The sequence below is a fragment of the Hemicordylus capensis genome, chromosome 6 (genome assembly GCF_027244095.1).
Source record: "Hemicordylus capensis ecotype Gifberg chromosome 6, rHemCap1.1.pri, whole genome shotgun sequence".
Lineage (NCBI taxonomy): Eukaryota > Metazoa > Chordata > Lepidosauria > Squamata > Cordylidae > Hemicordylus > Hemicordylus capensis.
This window is the reverse complement of record NC_069662.1, coordinates 2,391,022-2,411,044: the sequence shown is the minus strand read 5'-3', so window position 1 is coordinate 2,411,044 and position 20,023 is coordinate 2,391,022. Positions and strand designations below refer to the sequence as shown.

At 56.6% G+C, this 20,023-nt stretch overlaps 1 protein-coding gene across 1 annotated transcript in view; it reads right to left on the bottom strand.

Annotated features, from left to right (window-relative positions):
• NEURL4 (neuralized E3 ubiquitin protein ligase 4) overlaps positions 1 to 20,023 on the bottom strand; it is a gene marked incomplete at its 5' end in the record, with an annotated part of 32,499 nt that overhangs the window by 5,016 nt on the left and 7,460 nt on the right. Inside the window, 21 exons of the mRNA XM_053260870.1 lie at positions 889 to 996; positions 1,219 to 1,312; positions 2,113 to 2,292; positions 3,437 to 3,595; positions 4,451 to 4,615; positions 5,446 to 5,595; positions 6,276 to 6,374; positions 6,714 to 6,929; positions 8,000 to 8,145; positions 9,074 to 9,202; positions 9,350 to 9,525; positions 10,506 to 10,584; positions 10,691 to 10,767; positions 11,650 to 11,848; positions 12,601 to 12,759; positions 14,337 to 14,426; positions 17,466 to 17,647; positions 18,082 to 18,349; positions 19,089 to 19,161; positions 19,275 to 19,363; positions 19,574 to 19,685. Of these exons, the coding sequence (XP_053116845.1) occupies positions 889 to 996; positions 1,219 to 1,312; positions 2,113 to 2,292; positions 3,437 to 3,595; positions 4,451 to 4,615; positions 5,446 to 5,595; positions 6,276 to 6,374; positions 6,714 to 6,929; positions 8,000 to 8,145; positions 9,074 to 9,202; positions 9,350 to 9,525; positions 10,506 to 10,584; positions 10,691 to 10,767; positions 11,650 to 11,848; positions 12,601 to 12,759; positions 14,337 to 14,426; positions 17,466 to 17,647; positions 18,082 to 18,349; positions 19,089 to 19,161; positions 19,275 to 19,363; positions 19,574 to 19,685 (2,950 nt within the window). The remainder of the gene's footprint in view (positions 1 to 888; positions 997 to 1,218; positions 1,313 to 2,112; positions 2,293 to 3,436; positions 3,596 to 4,450; positions 4,616 to 5,445; positions 5,596 to 6,275; positions 6,375 to 6,713; positions 6,930 to 7,999; positions 8,146 to 9,073; positions 9,203 to 9,349; positions 9,526 to 10,505; positions 10,585 to 10,690; positions 10,768 to 11,649; positions 11,849 to 12,600; positions 12,760 to 14,336; positions 14,427 to 17,465; positions 17,648 to 18,081; positions 18,350 to 19,088; positions 19,162 to 19,274; positions 19,364 to 19,573; positions 19,686 to 20,023) is intronic.

The following is a 20,023-nucleotide window of genomic DNA, read 5'->3' as shown; positions in this document are numbered from 1 at the left end:
CCTCCAGGAAGCAGACCCCTGGGCAGAGAGGCCACAGCCATTTTGGAAGGGTGGTCTATAAATCCAATACATAAATAACAAACAAATAAAAATAGTGCTCTGCTGCTGCTGCTCCCCTGAAAACGGCAAGCAGTGGTAAAGTACCTCTGGACTTGGAGGCTCTATTCAGTTGCCACAGCTAGTGGTCCTGTGCCTCCCCCTTCTCAGGTCTGCCTAAAAAACCCTCCTACAGCCATCCAGGTCAGTGACCATCACCGCATTGTAAGAACAGAGGAAGCTGCTTTCTACCGAGTCAGAGCCTTGGTTCACAGACTGGCAGCAGCCTCTCCCAGGTTGCAGGCCGGAGCCTCTCTCAGCCCTGTCTTGGAGATGCTGCTGCCAGGGAGGGAACTTGGAACTTTCTGCATGCAAGCAGACAGGGGCTCTTCCCAGCACAGCCCGATCTCCTGAGGGGTATCTCTTACAGCGCTGACACATGTAGTCTCCCATACAAAGGCAAACCAGGGAAGTTCTTGCATTGACAAAATCATGCTTGCTCCCACAAGACCGGCTCTCCTCCTTTGCTCTCATCATGTGGCAGTGAATTCCACAAGTTAACTGCACACTGCCAGGGGAAAGCTTTTCTTTGGTCTGTCCTGAATCACCTGCCTATCAGTTTTACTGCGTGATCCAGAACCCCAGAATTATGGGGAAGGGAGGGAAACGCCTCTCTACCCACTTCCTCCTCCCACCAGCCTCTATTGCGTCTCCCAGAAAGCGAGGCCAGTGACTCTCTCTCCACCGTCTCCATCCCTGCCCAAGACGGAGCCTCCCCAGTGGGGCTTCATCAAGGGACACCCACCACAAGGGTGGCACGTGGGGGTCTGCCCAGCGGGACAGGCAGCTCACCTGGCAGGAGGAGGAGCTCTCGGAAGCGGCCACAGAGGGCATGGTATTCGCAGGTCTTCATGCTGTTCAGGTCCACGGGGGGCGTCCAGCACACGCTTTCCTTGATACCTGCAACGCAAGGCCAGACCCAGGGATCACGAGAGCAGAGGGGGAGGTTGGGTGCCCCTCCCCGGCCCACGGGCCGCCCTCCTGGAGTCGAGAGACCACGACAAGAGGTGTACTGGGTGCCCTTGAATGGCCCAGGCAGAAACACAGCCAAGCGTGTGCGGGGCCCACAGAGAGAGTCCCCCGCAGGGCTCCAGACCCCAGGCGCCCGGAGCGCCCACTCACCGTCCACCATGTCAGCCTTCTCCATGTCTCCCTGGCCGTGGGGATCGGCGCCCTCTGCTCCGACCGCAGGAGTCCCGTTGGTGACGATGGTAACCTGGGGAGGAATATCCAGTGGTCAGAGTCAAGCAGTCAGCGCAGGGAAGGGGACAGAACCCCTGGAGGGGGCAGCTGTGCAGAAGAGTCTAGGGAGACAGACGCCTGGGCTCTCCTTGTGGGGGATGGGGGCATGGTGGGAAGTGCTCCGTAGGGCTGGAACTCTGGAAGTGGGGTGGGAGGGAGGGAGGGAGCTGGGGTGGGGTCGCAGAGCAGAAAGGGGCGGGGCAGACGTCTCCCAGGCTCAGCCACAAGAACTTCCAGGCTTGGACTTGGGCAGCCCAGCTGCGCTCCCCCAGGCCTTTCGGCGGTGCCAGCAGCCGCCTGGGGACCCTGGAAGACCTCTTCCTTGGGTATGGCGCAGGAACTGGGCCAAGCGCCTACCCGGCCAGCTTCCTGCTTCCCCAGTGGAAAGCCCACAAGCTGGGCTTGGAGGCAAGAGGCCACTAGGAATTCAGCGGTACGCTGCTCCTGGCCATGGAGGCTCCATACAGCCCACCTCTGATACAGTCAACCCCCTCCATGAATCTGCCTAACCCTTTCTGAAAGCCATCTAAGCCAACCATGCGGCAGCAAACCCCCACACGATAAATGGGTGTAACGTGGGGGAAAGGACTTCATTTCCTCCACCCCCACCCCCCGCCGGCAGCCACTTGCACTGGCTGACCCCAGAGTGCTAGCGCCCTCTCCTGGGGCCAGGCTGGGCAGGCACTTGCGGGGGGAAGCTTCCGCCGGCCCCAGGGCTCAGGAGTCCAGATGGGACGGCCCACAGGGGCCCTCCCAGCTCTCCGCGGCTCTCACCTGTTCACACTGCCCGTAGAGGTCAATGAGCACGTAGCAGGGGCTGGGGATGTCCTGCGCGGCCACCCCCTGGTCCATCCCGTTGACGTAGAGGTGGAGGCAGCTGCTGGAATCCACCAGGATGCCCAGCACCGTCCCCTCCGGGCAGGTGTCCAGGTTGGGGCCATAGTTCTCGCAGACCTGCAGCGGAGGGGGGCAGAATCAGCTCACGCGCCACCCTCTGCAGCGTGGGGCCCAGAGCTTCCATCCAGGGGCCGCATCCCCAGTTTACAGGTTTATGGAACTGAAACAACGGGCTTTAATTCGAGTGCCGTCCTCCATGAGGGAGGGCTCATGGGGAGAGGGCCCCGGTTCCATCCTGAGCAGCATCTCTCCAGGGAGGGCTGGGAAAGGCCCCCCCAAGCCTAAAACCTTGGAGAGCCATTGTCCGTCACTGTCAACCAGGGGTTCTCAAACCCGGGTTCCCAGAAGTTGGACTTCAACTCCCATAATCCCCAACCACAATGGATTGTGTCTGGGGGTCATGGGAGTGGGTCCAATAAAATCTGGGGACCCAAGTTTCAGAACCCTTGGCGGAGAATCCCTGAGCCAGATGGATCAAAGGTGAGCAGGAGAGCTGGGCTTGCAGTAGCACACACACACGAATCATCCGCTTTGCTGAGCAGGGTCCTCCCTGGTTTGCATTTGAATGGGAGACTGCAAGATATTCCCCTTAAGGCAGGGGTTCTCAACCTTGGGTCCCCAGATGTTGTTGAACTTCAACTCCCATAGTCCTCATTCAAAGGCCTTTGGGGCTGGGGATTATGGGAGTTAAAGTCCAATAACATCTGGGGACCCAAGGTTGAGAATCTCTGCCTTAAGGGATGGGGCCACTCTGGGAAGGGCATCTGCAAGCTTGCATGCAGAAGGTTCCAAGTCCCCTCCCTGGCAGCATCTCCAAGATAGGGCTGAGAGAGGAGACTCCTGCCTGCAACCGTGGAGAAGCCGCTGCCAGTCAGGGTGGACAATACTGAGCCAGATAGACCAAGGGTCTGACTCAGTATCAGGAAGCTTCTGATGTTCCATGAAAGGCCATAGCCGGGGGGGAAGAGCAAAGCAAGGGATTCCTTTTTCCAGAGGAGCGCTATGAGGTACAGGCAGAGGTCTCCCCTGCCCCCGAGGAAGGAGCCCTCCGCTCCACGGCACAGAAGAGAACCACAGGAAGCAATGGACACACGCAAAAGCATTCCGATTCTGTCGCCACGCAGGAGGAGGCCAGGAGACAAGCAGCTGAGTGGGGGAACCTGTGGGGAACCCCACACAGCCCCACCTCCGCACCCGTCACCTTGAGGGAGTTGTGGAAGACGGAGTCCCGCTGCAGCAGCCACGCGGAGCGCTTCAGGGAGCAGGCCGTGGCGGGGAAGTTGAGCCGCTCGGGGGAGCTGCCAATGACCCCCAGGGAGAGCGAGGACGTCCACTGCTGGTTCAGGGAGTCGATTTGGAACTAAACACACAAGACAGGGGGACGAGAGCTGTGAATTCTTGCCAGGACAGACAAGAAGGAACTACATGCGACTCTGACTTCTCTTTCTCCAAGACTTGCTCACTGCGGGTGTAACGCCCCCCTGCCCCCCCCAACCCCATCTCATTTGCATACATGCGTGTGTGGGGCCAGTATCCAGCCAAAGAGGATATGAGGCCAGCCCATGAAACTGAACACCAGGAAATTTAGGACCAACAAGAGGAAGTATTTTTTCCACACAGCGCATCATTAATCTATGGAACTCTTTGCCATGGGTTGTGGTGACAGCCACCAGCTTGGATGGCTTTAAAAGGAGCTTAGACAAATTCATGGAGAACGGGTCTATCAATGGCTACTAGTCTGGTGGCTGTGGGCCACCTCCAGCCTCGGAGGCAAGAAGCCTCCGAATGTCAGCTGCAGGGGAGCAACAGCAGGAAACAGAGGGCATGTCCTCAGTTCTTGCCTCTCAGGGGCCTCTGGTGGGCCACTGTGCGAAACAGGATGCTGGACGAGATAGGCCTGATCCAGCTGGGCCATTCTTATGGGGGAAGCCATGGTGCTCCTGCAGGCTTCTCACGGGAAAAGAACATGCTAGGTGAATTATCCCAGTTCCTGCCCCCCGAGCCCTTGTGCCCACACAACAGGGCCTCCGACTGGAAATAGCAAGACCAAGGCAGAACGTCCACCCCCCTCGACCCAAAGCAGGAAGTGGGAGATGGTGTGCCGGAGACGTCCTCGGGGAAAGCAAAGCATCACCACGTCCCATCCGGGCAGGCAGAGGAAGGCGTCAAGGCAACCTGGCCCAGGCAGGGCGCAGTGGGAGCCCTCGCGGCCCACCTGGAACAGCTCCTGCTGAGGGAGAGGATGGGCCACGACCACAATGCCCTGGTTGTAGCTGGAGACTCGGGTGGCGGTCAGGTTGCCGTTGGAGAGGAGGATGTTCTTGCCGTGGTTCTCCAGGAACTCCATGGAAGACGTGGCTGCCGGGGCGTCGTTCTCGCACTGGGATAAAGAAAGCACAGCACTGAGAGAGGGAAGGGCTGGCGAGGGCTGTGTGGGGTTTCTTTTTAAAAACACCAGCCCCACTAGACGTGGTGCATATTACTGGCGACTACGGCTGTTATGTTTAACTACTGTATTCCCCCACACCCTGGTGATTTCAGGAGTTCCCCAGCTTGGGTCCCCACTCCAGATGTTGTTGGACTACAACTCCCATCACCCACAGCCACACTGTTGCTGGGGGTGATGGGAGCTGTAGTCCAACAACATCTGGGGACCCAAGCGTTGGAGAACCCTTAGGTTGTTTTATTGTTGCGAGGGTCTGATGGATGGTATGGCCCCCTCCATCAACACTGTATTTTTACCAGCTTTTAGCAACGACGGCTGCTCTGTTTGTTACATGTTTTTTTACTGGCTATTTATTGTTGCCATGTCCTGATGGGTTATATGATGTCCCCCCCACTCCCTATGCTGGGTAGTTGTTTTTTTTTAGTGGTTTTTGCTTTGCTGTGGTCTAATGCACATAAAACCGACCTCTCTAAAAAACCACATGTGATGCCCGCCTCCGGCCAGGGGTCCAACTGGGGGCCATTTCAGAAGATGGCGTTTGCCCCCTGCTTTCCCGGCTCAGGTCTCTCAGGATGCGGAACTGTGCGGCCAAGATCCAATCCTGCGCTTTTGCTGTGCAGGCACAGAGCCACACGAAGCCGCGACTTTCTCTGCTCCGGTGCAAAGACAGGCCTGGGTGTGGTTCTCTGTGCCTGCACAGCGCCAGTCCAGGAATAGGTCTTGGGAGGGGCAGCTGCTCCCGGCCCCTCCCTCCAAGCACTTACAGGCGTGGCCTCCTCTTCCTCCTCCTCCTCGCTGTAGGGCTCAGAGGTCACCGAGGGGGGTTTGGTGCCGTCCGCCTCTTCCAGCGTGCTGGAGCTGACGATGGAGACCGACGTGACCCGGCCATAGAGATCCAGCACCACATAGACGTTCTGGGGACAGAGGCCAACGTTGCAGCCAGGCTGATCGAGAAGCTGCCGGCAGAGGGCTGCCTCCTTCCTCATCCGACCCTGCCCATTCTCACCCCCTACCCACTGCTGGGATCAGGGGGTCCCCAGATATGCTGCCGGCCCACAACGCCCACTATTCACAGCCCAGGGCCACCGTGGATGGGGAGGATGAGACCCGGGGTCCAACGCCACCTGCAGCCGCCTCATCCCGAATCAGGCCTCGCTCAGCAAGGGCTTCAGGCAGCTTCTTCTCCAGCCCGACCTGGAGAGGCTGCCAGGAACCTGCACAGCCAGACCACGGATGCGTCTAGCTCAGCCCCGTCTAGCTCACTGACGGGCTGGGGCTCTCCAGGATTCCGGACAACACACTTGCCCAGCCACAAACTTTCTCCGTGCAAAGCAGGCACCACACCACTGAGCTGTGGCCCCACCCGGACCCCTCACCCCCACAAAAGCAAAGGGTGTGTGCAACCCCCCTGGTTCCCTGGCTATAGCCAGCAGGAAGCAGGAACAGTGAGAGAGTTGACTGGCTGCGTCTAACCGAGCCCCAAAGCTCAGCCGGGAGAGAGAGAGAGAGAGAGAGAGAGAGAGAGAGAGAGAGAGAGAGAGAGGTGCAGGCAGCACTTTCGGGGCGGAGAGGAAAGCAGGGGGCCTTGGCTTACCTTGGCCACCCCCGTGGCTGCCGGCCCCATGTCCTCTCCATCGATCAGGATGTGCATGGTGTCGTCAGTGCAGCGCTTCACCCCCACGCGGCTCCCCACCTGTGAACAAGGAGGGGCAGGCCTGGGTCACAGGGGATCTAGCCAGACCGGTGGTGGGTGGGGGTCTGGGCAAGGCGGGTGGGGCAGGAGCCCTGGGGGCGGCCAGGGTAGTGGCTCTCTGAAGTGTCCCGGAGAGCCGTGGGTCCTTCAGCGCCACCCGGCAGCCCCCCAGCTTCCACAGAGCAACACTCCAGGGAACAAGCTGCTGGGCCTGAAGGCCCCGGTTGACTTCCCCCCTTCGCCATGAGCCAGGCAAGGCCCCCTCTGGTGAGCCCGGGGCCCCGGGGCCTCTCCTCCTGGCCCCTTGGGAAAGGCACCCCCACCCACCCCGGCACTCACCCCGAGGCGCTCGAGCGAACAGCCGTAGTTCTGCTTCTGGAGGAGGCCGTTGCGCCGCACCTCGGAGCCGGCCACCAGCCAGGTCACCTTGGAGCGGAGCTCCAGGACGGACGCCGGCAGCCCCGTGACTGTGTAGGGCGCGTCCAGGGGCAGCAGGGTGGTCAGCCCCAGGTGCACCGAGCCCGACCACTTCTCGTCCAGCTCGTCGATCTTCACCTAGGGGGAGAGAGCGCAAGCGGGTTGGCCGGCAGGGCTCCGTGGCCCCAACGCAGCCCCCCATCGGGCGGGGAGAGGGGCCGAGAGCGAGGGCCTTGGCCGCTCAGAGCCATGGAGCCCCCCCCTCCCCCCCGGCAGGAAAGGCATTCCCCAGACAGACGGGCGGGCTGGGCGGGCTGGGAGGAGAACCCATCCCCCCCCCCGGTCTATCCAGCTGTGCCGCCAAGGGCTAAACACCAGAAGGTGGCTGGGGGCGGCAGGAAGGCCAAGGGAGGGCTCTGGATCACGACCCCCAGCACCACCACCACCGCCACACAGGCCTCCTCCCCAGAGGTCTGCCGTTCTCCAGCAAGCAAGAACCAGCAGGAATCCCTGCTGAGCCCTCAGCAAGTGGGCTGCCCGTTCCTTACCAACTCCGCACCCCCAGGCCAAGGACCGAAGACCCGCTCTCAGGCGTGTAGCGATGATGAGTGAGTGAGTGAAAGGGTTCAAAGGACCCGGGCCCCGCAGCTCCTGAGGGCCCTCCAGCTCCACCCCTCCCTATTTTCTTCATTCTCTCCCTCATTCTGGGGGGGGGGGCGCCCGAGAGAGGGATGAACACGGGGCCCCCTCTCCCCCAGCTACGCCCCTGCCTGCTTCTCTACTCTGTGTCAAGAAAAGATCTTTGGGGGGGGGGTGACCACAAGCGAGAGGCCTGCCAGGGGGTGGGCCACGCCTCAATGGCTGGGCCCCTGCTTGGGATGTCGAAGGCCAGAAGGCCAGTGCTGGGCAGCGGCTCCAGGGAGGGCCGTGGAAGACCGCTCTCGGTCCAACATGGCTGCCAGGCAGTGCGCACAACCCTGAGAAAGACGGACCAGGGGCTGGCTGGGCAGAAGGCCGCTCCCTATGTTCCTATGGAACCGTGCCGGGAGCCCTCATCAATGGAAATGCCCCCAACCCCTGGCCTTTTGGTCTGTGAGCTTTCAGGAGACCCAGTCTGGAACAATCTTCCAGACTGTTTTGGCAAGCACACACGTGGGCCACTCTCCCGCCCAGTGGTGGCTCCCCACCTCCCACCTCGGGGCCCCCACCTCAAAGATCTCGTCCGTCTTCAACTCCTTCATGCTGAAAACGATGCCGTGGCAGTAGCCGGCCACACGCACGGCCCGGCACCCGTCATCCTGGAAGGCCACGTTCTTGCCACAGCTGCTGTGGAAACGGTGGGCGACTCCGGGGACTGGAGGGGGAGAGCATCGAGGAGAGGCGGGAGGTCAGCGGCGACCTTTGCGAGCAGCGACTCCTCCGGGAGCAGCAAGGCCAGCACTGCAGCCAAGGCCTGGCACTGACCGAGGAGGAAGCGCGAGCTCCTTGGGGCTGGCAACTCCCCTGCTGCGTGTGAACCCTGGAAGAGATTCCCCTGAGAGGATGGGGCTGCTCTGGGAAGGACACCTGCAGAACTGCATGCGGCCTGCTATCTCCAAAAAACAGAGCAAGAGAGAGAGAGACTCCGGCCTGCAGCCTTGCAGAAGCCGCTGCCAGTCTGTGTAGACAATGCTGAGCGAGGTGGACCCAGGGCCTGACTCAGTATACGGCAGCTTGTTCTGCTCCCAACTCCCCTCAGTGTGTGTTCAGCAAGAAGTTGCAAGCAAAACCTTGGGAAGCCTGCAGAGCAGAGGCAGCTTTGCAGTGACGGGCTGGACCCGGCCTCCAGGAGTGACTAGGAAAGCCTAGCTCAGCAGCAGCAGGAAGAGGAGGAGGAGGAAGAGGAGGAGAAAGAGGAAGAGTCTGCCTGCCTGCTGGAACCTGGAGACTCAGCTTGCAGTTGTCCTCGACACCTGGATCTGCTAGGCCAGCCTAGTCAACTTCTTTATCCTCTTCAGTTTAATGTGCAGTATTGTAACTTCTCTCCCCCCCACCTCCTTTTCAAACCTAGGACCGTAACCCTTTGGGCAAATAAACCCCCTTTTGAGGCTGTAGCTGCCAGCCTGTGTTTTGGTGTGTCTAATCCCCAACCCCCCCCCACGGCTCAGCTGTTATAAGAAGGAGCCACTTCTGCCGCTGGCCCTCCTGTCCCCATCGGGGGGGGGCCTGGAGGGGAGGGGGTGCACGGCAGACAGGGGGGCTCCTTGGCCACACACACACAGCGGGAGGGGGGGAGCACTCACCTGGCGAGTGGATGGGGAAGGACTTCTCAGTGATGTTGCTGGTGGACAGGCTGTTGTCCATGGGTCCCGTGGCGCTGGTGATGGACACCTGGACGCACTGGCCATATAAGTCGACCACTGCGTAGACCTCTGCGATGGGGGAGAAGCAGAAGAGAGGGCAGGTGAGTCCAAGGGGCAGGCGGCCGGGGTCGGCCCTCCTCCTGGGGAGTGGGGGCGGGGCGCTGTGGCACCCCACCCCCTGCTGACCAAAGGGGCCCCCCCACCCCCAGCACTCACCTTTCCCTGGGGGCAGCCCCGAGCAAGCCACGCCCTGGTCCACGCCGTTGATGAAGTAGTGCAGGTCCCCCTTGGCCGTGCGCATCATGCCGATGCGGGAGCCGGCCGTCAGCGAGTCCAAGTCGCAGCCGTAGTTGTTGCGCATGGTGTTCCCGTCCTGCATGATGGCCGTGCCGCTGGGGAGAGGGGGTGGGGGGAGGACGCTGGACTCAGCAGCCCCACACACCAAGGGCCCTCCGCCTGCCCCATCATCGGGGCCCCATCCTGCGGCAGGGTGGCACTGCCTCCCCGGGTCCTCTGCGCTGACTTGCAGGCAGGCCTGTGGATCGAGCCCCCTGGAACTAGAACCTCCCAACTGCTGGAGACTCTGCAGAGCTGGGCAAGGCTGCTTCTGGGGGGTGGCATCAGCCGCCCCCAGCCCACCCGCTGCTCCTTCTGGGAGGAAAGAGCTTGGCATTCAGAGGAGTCAGAACACACGCCTCCCATCCCAAACCTCAAGGCGGGGATTCCCAGCGCTGGCTCCCCGGATGTCGCTGGACTACAACTCCCATCATCCCCAGCCAAAATGGCCACGGTGTTGTAGTCCAACCCAAGCTGGGAACCTTTGCATTCTCTCACACACACCCGCCAGCTATATGGGTCTGCTGTGTGGGTGTCAACCGTAAGCAGCTTGGAGAGCCAGACTCGGCTGCAAAGTGGTGGGGCACAGGTAAGGTGCTTCTCAAGCCCAGCCCCATATCTTGGGGGGCAGCTGCAGAAGACTGCCAAAGACGGCAGCTACAGAACTCCTCCCCACAGTTAGCCTCAGGAAGCCAGAAGGCCCCTCGGCCCCAAGCTCCGCCCTCCCAGGAGGGGATCGTCCAAGCCCTCTGGACGCGCAGAGAGAGTAGCCAGGACGCGGAGCTATCCCTTTGGGATTCCAGCCCCCCTGTCGTACTGCATGGCCTCACCTTCACCCCGACACGCAGGGAATTCTTGACGGCAGGGAGCATTTGAGCCCGTCAGCCCCCCGATTCACACTCTGCAGCGGGCCACTCCTGGAAGGGCTATACCACGTGCAAGAGTGGTGCTCATCGTCCCTCCCAACCCTTCAGTGATGGGCTTCTCTTGCCAGCTGCTTCCTCAACATCCACCTCAACACTTCCTCAATATTCACCTCAACATCCACGTATCGTAATCGATATCCGTCATTGTGTTGGGGAACTCCAGGTCCTCGGGACGGATGGCGGTGACACCTGCAAGGGGATGAGAGGGAGCCGCAGGAGGATGAAGAGGCGCCCCACAGAGATCAGACCCGCTGCCCCCTGACATCCCCCCACACCTTCTTCTCCCACCCCTCACCTGCTTCGATGGAGCCAGACCAGCGATCCACCATCTTCTGAATGACGATTTCAAAGAGCTCCCCGTCTCGGAGAGGCCTGCAGAGAAAGCGTGGGGAAGAACATCAAGTCTGCCTTGCGGGATCAGGCCCCAGACTCATCTGCTCCAGTGCTCCAACCAGCCAGACCCCTTGGGGACGTTTCCAAACAGAATCCTAAAGTGACCCCCCGCCCCCAACCGCCCCCAGCAACCGAGCTTCAGAGGGAGATGCTGCCTCTGGGCAGGGAGGCTGCGTTTCTGGCTATCACAGCTCATTTCTGTTGACAAAACGTGGGAAGGTGCTTTTTGCAGAGTCAAGCCCTGGGTCCACCTAGCTCAGTACTGTCTACACTGACTGGCAGCAGCTCTCTAAGGTTTCAGGCAGCCAACTCTCTCAGCCCTACCTGGAGATTCCAGGGAGTGAACCTGAGACCTTCTGCAAGCAGATGCTCTTCCACTGAGCTGTGGCCCCATTCCCCAAGGGGAATGATTCTCAGCAGACAGTACTCCCATGTAGTCACCCATCCAAATGCAAGCCAGGATAGGCCCTGGTTAGCAAAGGGAACACTTCCAGCTCGCTACCGCCATATCGGCTTTCTCCCATCATCAGAAGAGCTGTGCTGGGTCAGATGAAAGGTCCACCTGCTCCAGCATCCTATTTCTAACAGTGGCCAAACAGAGCAAGGGACCACCCCCACATCTTGTGGCAATGAGTTCCATAGGCTAGCCACCCCGCCCCCAGGTACAAGTATGTCTCAGGAATTCCATTCAGATCTGTTAAATCTGAGAACTGCAAACTGGTCTCCATGCTTCTAAATAATGGTCTCACAACAATGCGGCAGAGAAGAAGTGCATTACTTAAGATTGAGCAAGTCATAAAGAAGAGGGAAAGGGAAAGGGAAAGAGAGGAGGGTCGCCCAGATGCTTGGTTGCTGGCTGACCGGTTTGAGATGACGATGGCGTCATTGAATTCACTCCGGCAGTTCTGGCGCAGCGCCGTGCGCCCGCCATTGGTGATGACAGCATTGTTGCCGTGGAGGTGGTGGAAACGCAGGTCGCTCCCTGAGGCCACGGAGGACGGGCTGCTGGGAGAGAGCTGGTTGTTCCCCTCAGACAGGTCGTCCGGAAGCGGGAGGAGATCTGGGGAAGGAAGCAGGGCGGGTGGGAGAAGACGTTCAAGAGCTTCATCTCTCTGCTGATCTGCCAGGGTGGACAGGAAAAAAGGCAGAAAAGCTCTGCCAGATGACACTCAGGGGGACCCCCTGGGCCCGGCATCCTGTTCCCAGCGGTGGCTGAGCAGATGTCTCCAGGGCGTTCACAAGAGAAGAGTCCTCCCCAGCAAGTGGCATTCAGTGGTACACTGCCTCTAAACATGGAGGCTCCCTTTTGCTCTCATAACCAGCAGTTGTCTGCCATGGATCTGCCCAGCTCCCTCCTGTCTGAGGGGAGTGCTTCAAGCTTGCCTTCGTTTTTGCTTCTTGCATCGGGCCTTGACAAATATTCTCTGGATCTAGGAGATGGCCCAAAAATTTAGGAGCCAGACACAGGCCCTTGACAAAATTACTAGACTTAAGAGACAGACATCATGGGGTGGGGTGGGAGGGTTAAATGACCTTCCCTTTATCCCCTTTCCAAATGATGTAGAACAGAAACAGGGCTGTCCGGGACAAACACAAGCGTTATTAAATAACTCCGCCTCGGAGTATCTCAAATCTAGGTGCCATGGCTCCCTGGCACCTGGGATTTGTCAAGCCCTGCCTTGCCCAACAGAAACCCCTCGTCTTTCAACCCCGAGTCTGTGCCAAAAGAACCGCAGGGCCGCAGCAATGCCCAAGCCCTGGCAAACCACAAGAAGTCTGATCTCCACCCCACTCCACCACCCCTCCAATTACCGGTGTCATCGACAATGGTGGCCTGGGCCGCCTGCCCATACAGGTCCACAACCGCGTAGATGTTTGGTGGGACGTTCCACGCTGCTGGGCCCTGAGCCACGCCGTTGACGAAGAAGTGGAGCGTCCCGTCCTCCTTACGCACCACCCCAACCGTGTCGCCTGCCTGGGGAAGGAGGGATGAGTGAGAAGGAGGAGGAGGAAAAGACTGGGGAGAGGGGTAGGTACAGCAAGCCTGCAAACCCCGCAGCCCAGAAGCCCTGGCAGGCTGGAGACCACCTCCAGGCTCTCAAGCTTCTCTTCTCCAGCCTAAAGAGATCCACTTCCTTTAGCCTTTCTTCTTCTTGTTTTCCAGACCTCTGGCCATCTTTGTGGTCTCCCTCTGAACACAGGCTCCTCTCTCTAAAGCTTGTCTCATTTTAAACAAGCACACCCCCTTCTGTCACAAACCTTCAGCTCAGGTATCTCACAGAGACTGTGTGCCCCCCCCCCCCCACACACACACTGTGAAATAGGCTACTTCAGTCCCCGGCTTACATCCAGACAAAGTTACTCATGAGTACTTCCACTGAAATTAAAAGGGACAAGTAACTTGTCGCATTAATTTCCGTCTGAGTAACTTAATCTGGAAGTAAGCCAGCCAGGGACTGGAGTATCCTGTCTCATAACTGTAACATTTAGGAGTGTGTAATGTACACATACATACACACATAAAAGCACAGATTTTAGCATTACAATTAAGGAGACAGAATGCTATATAAAAGTTTTAAAACTGATTTTTAAAACAAGTGTTTAGAAGTGTTTTGTATTGTGTTTTATATTGTCATTTGTCTTGTTTTTTGTCTTTCTATTGGATGCTTTTCACCATTGTGTTATTATGAGCTGCCCAGTGAACAATCTGTTGTGGGGCAACTAAGAAATAAGGTTTATTATTACTACTAGTAGTAGTAGAAATCACTGGCTGACGTCCACTTTTAAGTTATGCATAAGCAGTCTTTCTGAAATTAATGGAACAAGTTTACTTGTCCCAATAATTTTAATGGGAGGACTCAGTGCTCATTTTCTGAAGCTTGCCAATCAGGGCGAGGGGAGGGGTATACTGAGCTTCAGCATGTAGCCAGCCAATCAGGAGCAGAAGAGGAGAGTCTTCACCCTCCTCCCTCCCCTTCTGCAGCGGATGCATCGCTGAGGACTTGGCTTCAAGCCGGCAATCCCCAGACGGGGAAGAAACAGCATGGCTACAGGGTGGGGAGGCAGAAGGGCTCTGAGTACCCACTGGGAGCCCTTCAAGTACCCCTAGGGGGACTAGCAACTCATAGGAACCTAGGAAGCTGCCATATACTGAGCCAGACCATAGGTCCATCTAGCTCAGTATTGCCTTCACAGACTGGCAGCGGCTTCTCCAAGGTTGCAGGCTGGAGTCTCTCTCAGACCTATCTTGGAGATGCTGCCAGGGAGGGATCTTGGAATCAGATGATCTTTGCAGAGCGGCCCCATCCCCTAAGGGGGGGAATCTCTTTCAGTGCTGCTCATACTTCTAGTCTCCCATTCATATGCCACCAGGGCGGACCCTGCTTAGCTAGGGGGACAAGTCATGCTTGCGACCACCAGACCAGCTCTCCTCTCCACCTCCTGGGGGCAACCCCCATTCTAAGCTAACAGACTGGCTGTTGCTTCATGCACTGTATGCCTCCCCAAGGCTGCTAATTCCTTTTCTGAACCATCACCATCTTCCAAACGTGCCTTGAGGCGGTCCAGGTTGTGGCCGTATTCATCCAAGATGGTGGTTCCGTTGTGCATCACCCCGTTGCCGGTCATCATCCAGGTGCCTGGGGGAGAACAGCCAAGCCAAGGAGGGAAACAAACAGTCAGGCAGGCAAGGAAGGGCAAGACTCTGTGTGTGTCTCTCTCTGCTCCAACCCTAACCCCCGGTCCATCCAGCGTAAGGGGAGCAGCAGCAGAGTCATTGAGAGGGCAAAGGGGAGAAGAGAGCTGGAAGGGAAAACTGCAGGAAGTTCTAGAAATGACAGCAGTGGGGGAGAAAGACTAGCAAAGGGCTTCAAAAACTGTGGGGCTGTTCACACAACTCGGAACAGGGTCGGAGGAGCTGCCAGCCAGGGAAGGGGAGCAGGGCACACCCCCAATTGGCAGTTGTGTGTTTGCAAAGATGAAGGTAGGAAGAGGCGAGCAGGATCGTGTGGCAGCCAGGAGCTGGGTAGGATGGGAGCAGCCCGGCCACATCCCGCCCAGCTCCCGACCCCCACACGATCCTGCTCCCCAATTCCTACCTTGATCTTTGCAAATACACACCCTATTCATTTTATTGTATGATTGTATTATAACCTGTGCTGGTCTCAGACCGTAATGAAGGTTGATTGACTGACTGCCAATCGGGGGGTGGGGCACAGGTCTCTTACCCTGGCTGGGCACTCCTCTAACCCTGTTGAGCATTCTGTGAACAATCCTTGTCTATGACTCTCTGGCTGTCCTATTTTAAAAAAGAAATGACAGAGCTGGAAAAGGTGCCAAAGGGGCAACCCAAATGCCTGGCTTCTGGGCTCCCTGGGCCCTGCCTGGCTAACCACTGTTGGGAAACAGGAAGCGGGATTTGATGGCCTGCTCCAGCAAGGCTCTCCTGCAGAGTAAATGGGGGAAGATGCACTTGCACACAGCAAGCCACAGTTCCAAGCAGGCAGTGCAGACAGGATGGCCTCCTCCGCTCACCCAAATTGTATAGCGCAAACACAGAATGTGGAGTCCAGCATGGAATCTGGAAACCCAGGAATGCATGCTGCTACTCATTGGAGTTGCCAAGATGGAAATGGGACCCTGGAGGCACAGAATCACTTTTCGAATGTCATAAAACCACGTTATGCTGATGGCAACCAACAGGGTAAACACACCTTAGCCTAAATATTCAACTTTTGCTGAAATTCCAAATTTGGCTTCCCTCGCCTCCAAAAACCCTAAACCAGGGCTTCTCACATTTGGGTTGTTAGGAAAATGCATAGGAAACTGCCATATATTGAGTCAGACCACTGGTCTATCTAGCTCAGTATTGTCTTCACAGACTGGCAGCAGCTTCTCCAAGGTTGCAGGCAGGAATCTCTCTCAGTCCTATCTTGGAGAAGCCAGGGAGGGAACTTGAAACCTTCTGCTCTTCCCAGAGCAGCTTCATCCCGTTAATGAACTACAACTCCAATCATCCCCAATCACAATGGCAAAGGCTGAATGGCGGGCATGTAAAGGAAAGGGGGCAAAGACAGTGCCCGCTCCCTTATCTGCAGGTAACGCAGCCTGTAAGAGAACCAGAAAATTGTGGCTGGGATTTATTTATTACATTTATAGACCGCCCCATCCAAAGGCTCTGGGCAGTGCACAAGAAGTTTAAAAAGACATAAAACAAACACTATCTAAAATGTACTACTGAAAACAATATAAAGCTCATTTAAAAACAATTCAAAACCAATTAAAATATCCCAAAACAATGTAAAAATCATGGAAGGCCAGGCCAAACAATTAAGTTTTCAGGGCTTTCTTAAAGGCCAACAGTGAGCCTGAACTGCAGATATTTGCTGGGAGTGCATTCCATAGACCAGGAGCAGCTACAGAGAAGGCCTGGCTCTGATTCGCCACCAGACGTACTGGTGGTAACTGGAGACGGACCTTTCCAGATGACCTGGGGTTCATACAGAAGAGAGTGCTCTCTAAGGTAGCCCAGACACAAGCTGTTCAGGGCTTTAAAGGTAATAACCAGCACTTCGTATTTTTATTTATTTATTTATCTATTTATTTATTTAATTCAATTTCTATACCGCCCTTCCAAATATGGCTCAGGGCAGTTTACACAGAGAAATCACAAATAAATAAGATGGATCCTTGTCCCCAAAGGGGACAAAAGAAACATAAGATAGACACCAGCAACTGTCACTGGAGGTCCTGTGCTGGGGGTGGACAGGGCCAGTTACTCTCCCCGTGCTCAATAAAGAGAATCACCATGTTAAAAGGTGCCTCTTTGCCAAGTTAGCAGGGGTGTTTTGCCCGGAAACATATCGGCAGCCAGTGCAACTGTTTCGAAACAGGCATAATATGGTCTCTCCTGGTTACCCAGAGACCAGTCTGACTGCCACAATTTGAACTAACTGAAGTTTCCAAACTACATACAAAGGCAGCCCCACGTAGAGCGCATTGCTATAGTCAAGCCTGGAGGTTACCAGCTGATGCATCACTGTTTTGAGGTCGTCCTCTTCAAAGAAAGTGCGCAGCTGTTGACTCAGCCGAAGTTGATGGAAAGCGCTCCTGGCCATAGCCTCCACCTGATACCCCAGGGTGAGGCCTGGATCCAAAAGCACTCCCAAGCGGTGTACCTGCTCCTTCTGGGGGAGTGTAACCCCATCCAGCATAGGAAGATCTAACTCATCCCTCAAATTCTGATGCCCCACAATGAGCACCTTCGTCTTGCTTGGATTCAGCTTCAATTTGTTATCCCTCATCCCAATGACGGGAGTTGTAGTACATCAGCTTCTGGTGATCCAAGTTTAATAATCTCTGCCCTAAACCCTGGGAAGTAAGGATGTGTGGAACCCGTTCAACTGCGAACTGGACCACCAAGAACCCAGCCGATTCAAGCGGTTCAATCATGAACCACTTCAAACCGGTTCATTGAACCAACCGGCCCAGCCAATTGGCTCAACTGAACCGGTTTGCATACCCATAGTCTAGTACAAATTCAGACCGAACCACACCAAATGGTCCGTGCACAACCCTGCAGGGAAGGGCAGTAAACTCCAAGTATCAAAAGAGTGATATGCAAGAGGTGTCATTCCCACCAGAGCCAGTAGGAGGCGCCGGTGCAAGGAGGGTCTCACCTGAACGCAGGTTGGTCATGGTGGATGGCAACTGCAGGTACGTGGGGTTGTGGGTGGTGACACCGATCTCAATGGAGCCGGCCCACTTGTCCACCATCTTGTCAATGCGCACCTGGAAGACCTCCCCATTGCGTAGCGGCCGGTTGCTCAGGACCACCCCGTGGTTGAAATCATCCGTGGCGCTGCATGGTTAGGAGAGAGAAAAGAATGGGTCTGTCAAATTGGAGCGAAAAGGCAGCCGACTCTGGGCCCAGACCCTCAACTGCAAGCGCCTCTGCACAGACGGGCGAAGAACTGGCCGCTGCATGTCTGCAGCCCTCCTCGCGTTATCTACAAAAGCTGCTGTGATGTCATGGGACATCCACACTCGGGCTGCTCAAGCTGAACATGCGAGCGACAGAATGTCGACAAACAGTTCAGCTTCTCCCAAGGCAGCGAGAAAACACCTTTGCTGTTTGGAGGGCTGGGGAGAAGAGGGACAGAGGCAGAGGGCTGAAGGGCAGGGAAATGGCTCAGCAGGGAACCTGCAGGTTGTGGGTCTCTAATTTAAGGAATTAAGAAAACCACAACTGCACAGTCCTCTCGGCTGGAGGCAGGAAGGGCGGGGGACACATACTGGGGCCGCAGCGCAGTCCGCCCCTCGTTGATGATGGCAGCCTTCTGCCCGCAGTTCGGATGGAAGAGGAGGCGCTCCGGCTCGGGCTCGTTCCCTGCAGCATTGATGGCGCGGCGCCCCACATCGGGCGAGAGGGCCCTCATGATGGCATTGTTGCGCCGGAGCCGGTCGCTGTGGTTGTGGTTGTGGACGATGGTGACCTTCACAGCCATGCCGTACAGATCCACCACGCCGTAGACCACCAGCGGGGTCAGGGTGGTGGCCACGCCTGGAAGAGGACGGACAGAAGACGACCATTACTCAGCCCCACAAACAAGCAAGGAACACCTGCATGCCATACACCGACACAGCCCTCAAAACGCAACGTGTCCGGCCCACAATTTTCCATTTGGATGGTGCCTGACTCAGCAGAACACAGCTTCCTAGGTTCCTATATTCTGTTCGACTCTCGACTTCATTCACTAAAGTTTCTAGCCCACATGGATCTTTCTAGAGCAGGGGTTCTCAATGTTGGGTCTCCAGATGTTATTGGACGTCAACTCCCATAATCCCCTGCCTCAGTGGCCTTTGGCTGGGGATTATGGGAGTTGGTCCAATAACCTCTGGGGACCCAACATTGAGAAACCCTGTTCTAGAGGATAATGACCTTCTCCTTGACCCACTTTCTCCCCACTCCTTCTGCCCATTCAGAATCCAACTGATCTCGCTCCGCTACACTCCTCATGTGCTCTCTCACCCTGCCTGGCCTGCACCGCCTCTCACATAAACCCTCATGTCCCCTTCGAGTTCTTTCTTCTCATCTACAGATGTCCAATTTGTCCCTTTTCCCCAATATTGTCCCCTTACAAGAAGTGTTGATTTGTAACCAATTCTAAACAGGTCTAAGGTCAGCTCTCCAGCTGGCTTCCTTTCTATGACCTTGTGTGGCTTCTGTGTTACTGTTAGAAACCCTGAAAAATCCCAGCACAATCTTACTTTAAGTTTCTAGACCTCATGACCGCACTGACCTTGGTCAATACCATTGATGTAAAAATGAAGGGCGTTGTTGGACTTCCTGGTCAAGCCGATGTGGTCGCCTTCCTGAGGAAGCAGAGAGGGGGCATGGGAGGGTTTTGGAAAGCAACAGGGAGGGGGAGGAGGAGGATGTACCTGTTCTGGGGGCGGGGGACCTGAAACAGAAAGGTCTCGCTCACCTGCAGTTCATCCAAGCTGAACTCGCAGTATTCCCGCCGCGTCCCCTTGCCGTTGGTCAGGATGCCACAGCCGCTCATCATGATGGTTCCTGGGGGAGGGGCAAGGATGAGGGTTGAGGGGCTGCTGGGCTGCTGAGAAGAACCAGCCCACCTACAAGACCCAGGTGCCAAAGTTAGGGCGGCTGGTGCTTCTCTGCCCTGCAGCTCCTGGACAGTGGACACAAAGGCACGCACCCCCCGCCCCTGAAAGCAGACAGCCCCTCCCTGCCCCAACCCCAACATAAACGCCAAGATTTCACCTGAGCGCAAGTTGGTCATAGTGGCTGGGTACTCCAGATTGTTGGGATTGTGCGTGGTGACCCCGATTTCGATGGACCCCGACCACTTGTCCACCAATTTGTCGATTCGGATCTGGAGGAAGAAGAGGCAGAGCTGCAGGTCCGGAACAGCTGCACACTGAGAACCTACCTTCCCCGCTGCCTGCAACTTGGGACTCCACTTCATTTGCTGCTGTCATCATTTGCCCATCTCTCCCTCCCCCCGACTGCACGGCAGAGGAGAAAATAATAATATTTAAGTGGCTTTAATTATTTTAAATGAGACTTATGTCAATATTTTAACTGGTTTTGTTTTATGTTAATATTTTTAATGATTTCATTTTTTTTATTGTGAACCACCGTGAGCTGCTTTTGAATGGATGGTATATAAACTAACTAACTAAATAAAATAATAGTAGTAATAAAAAGAGG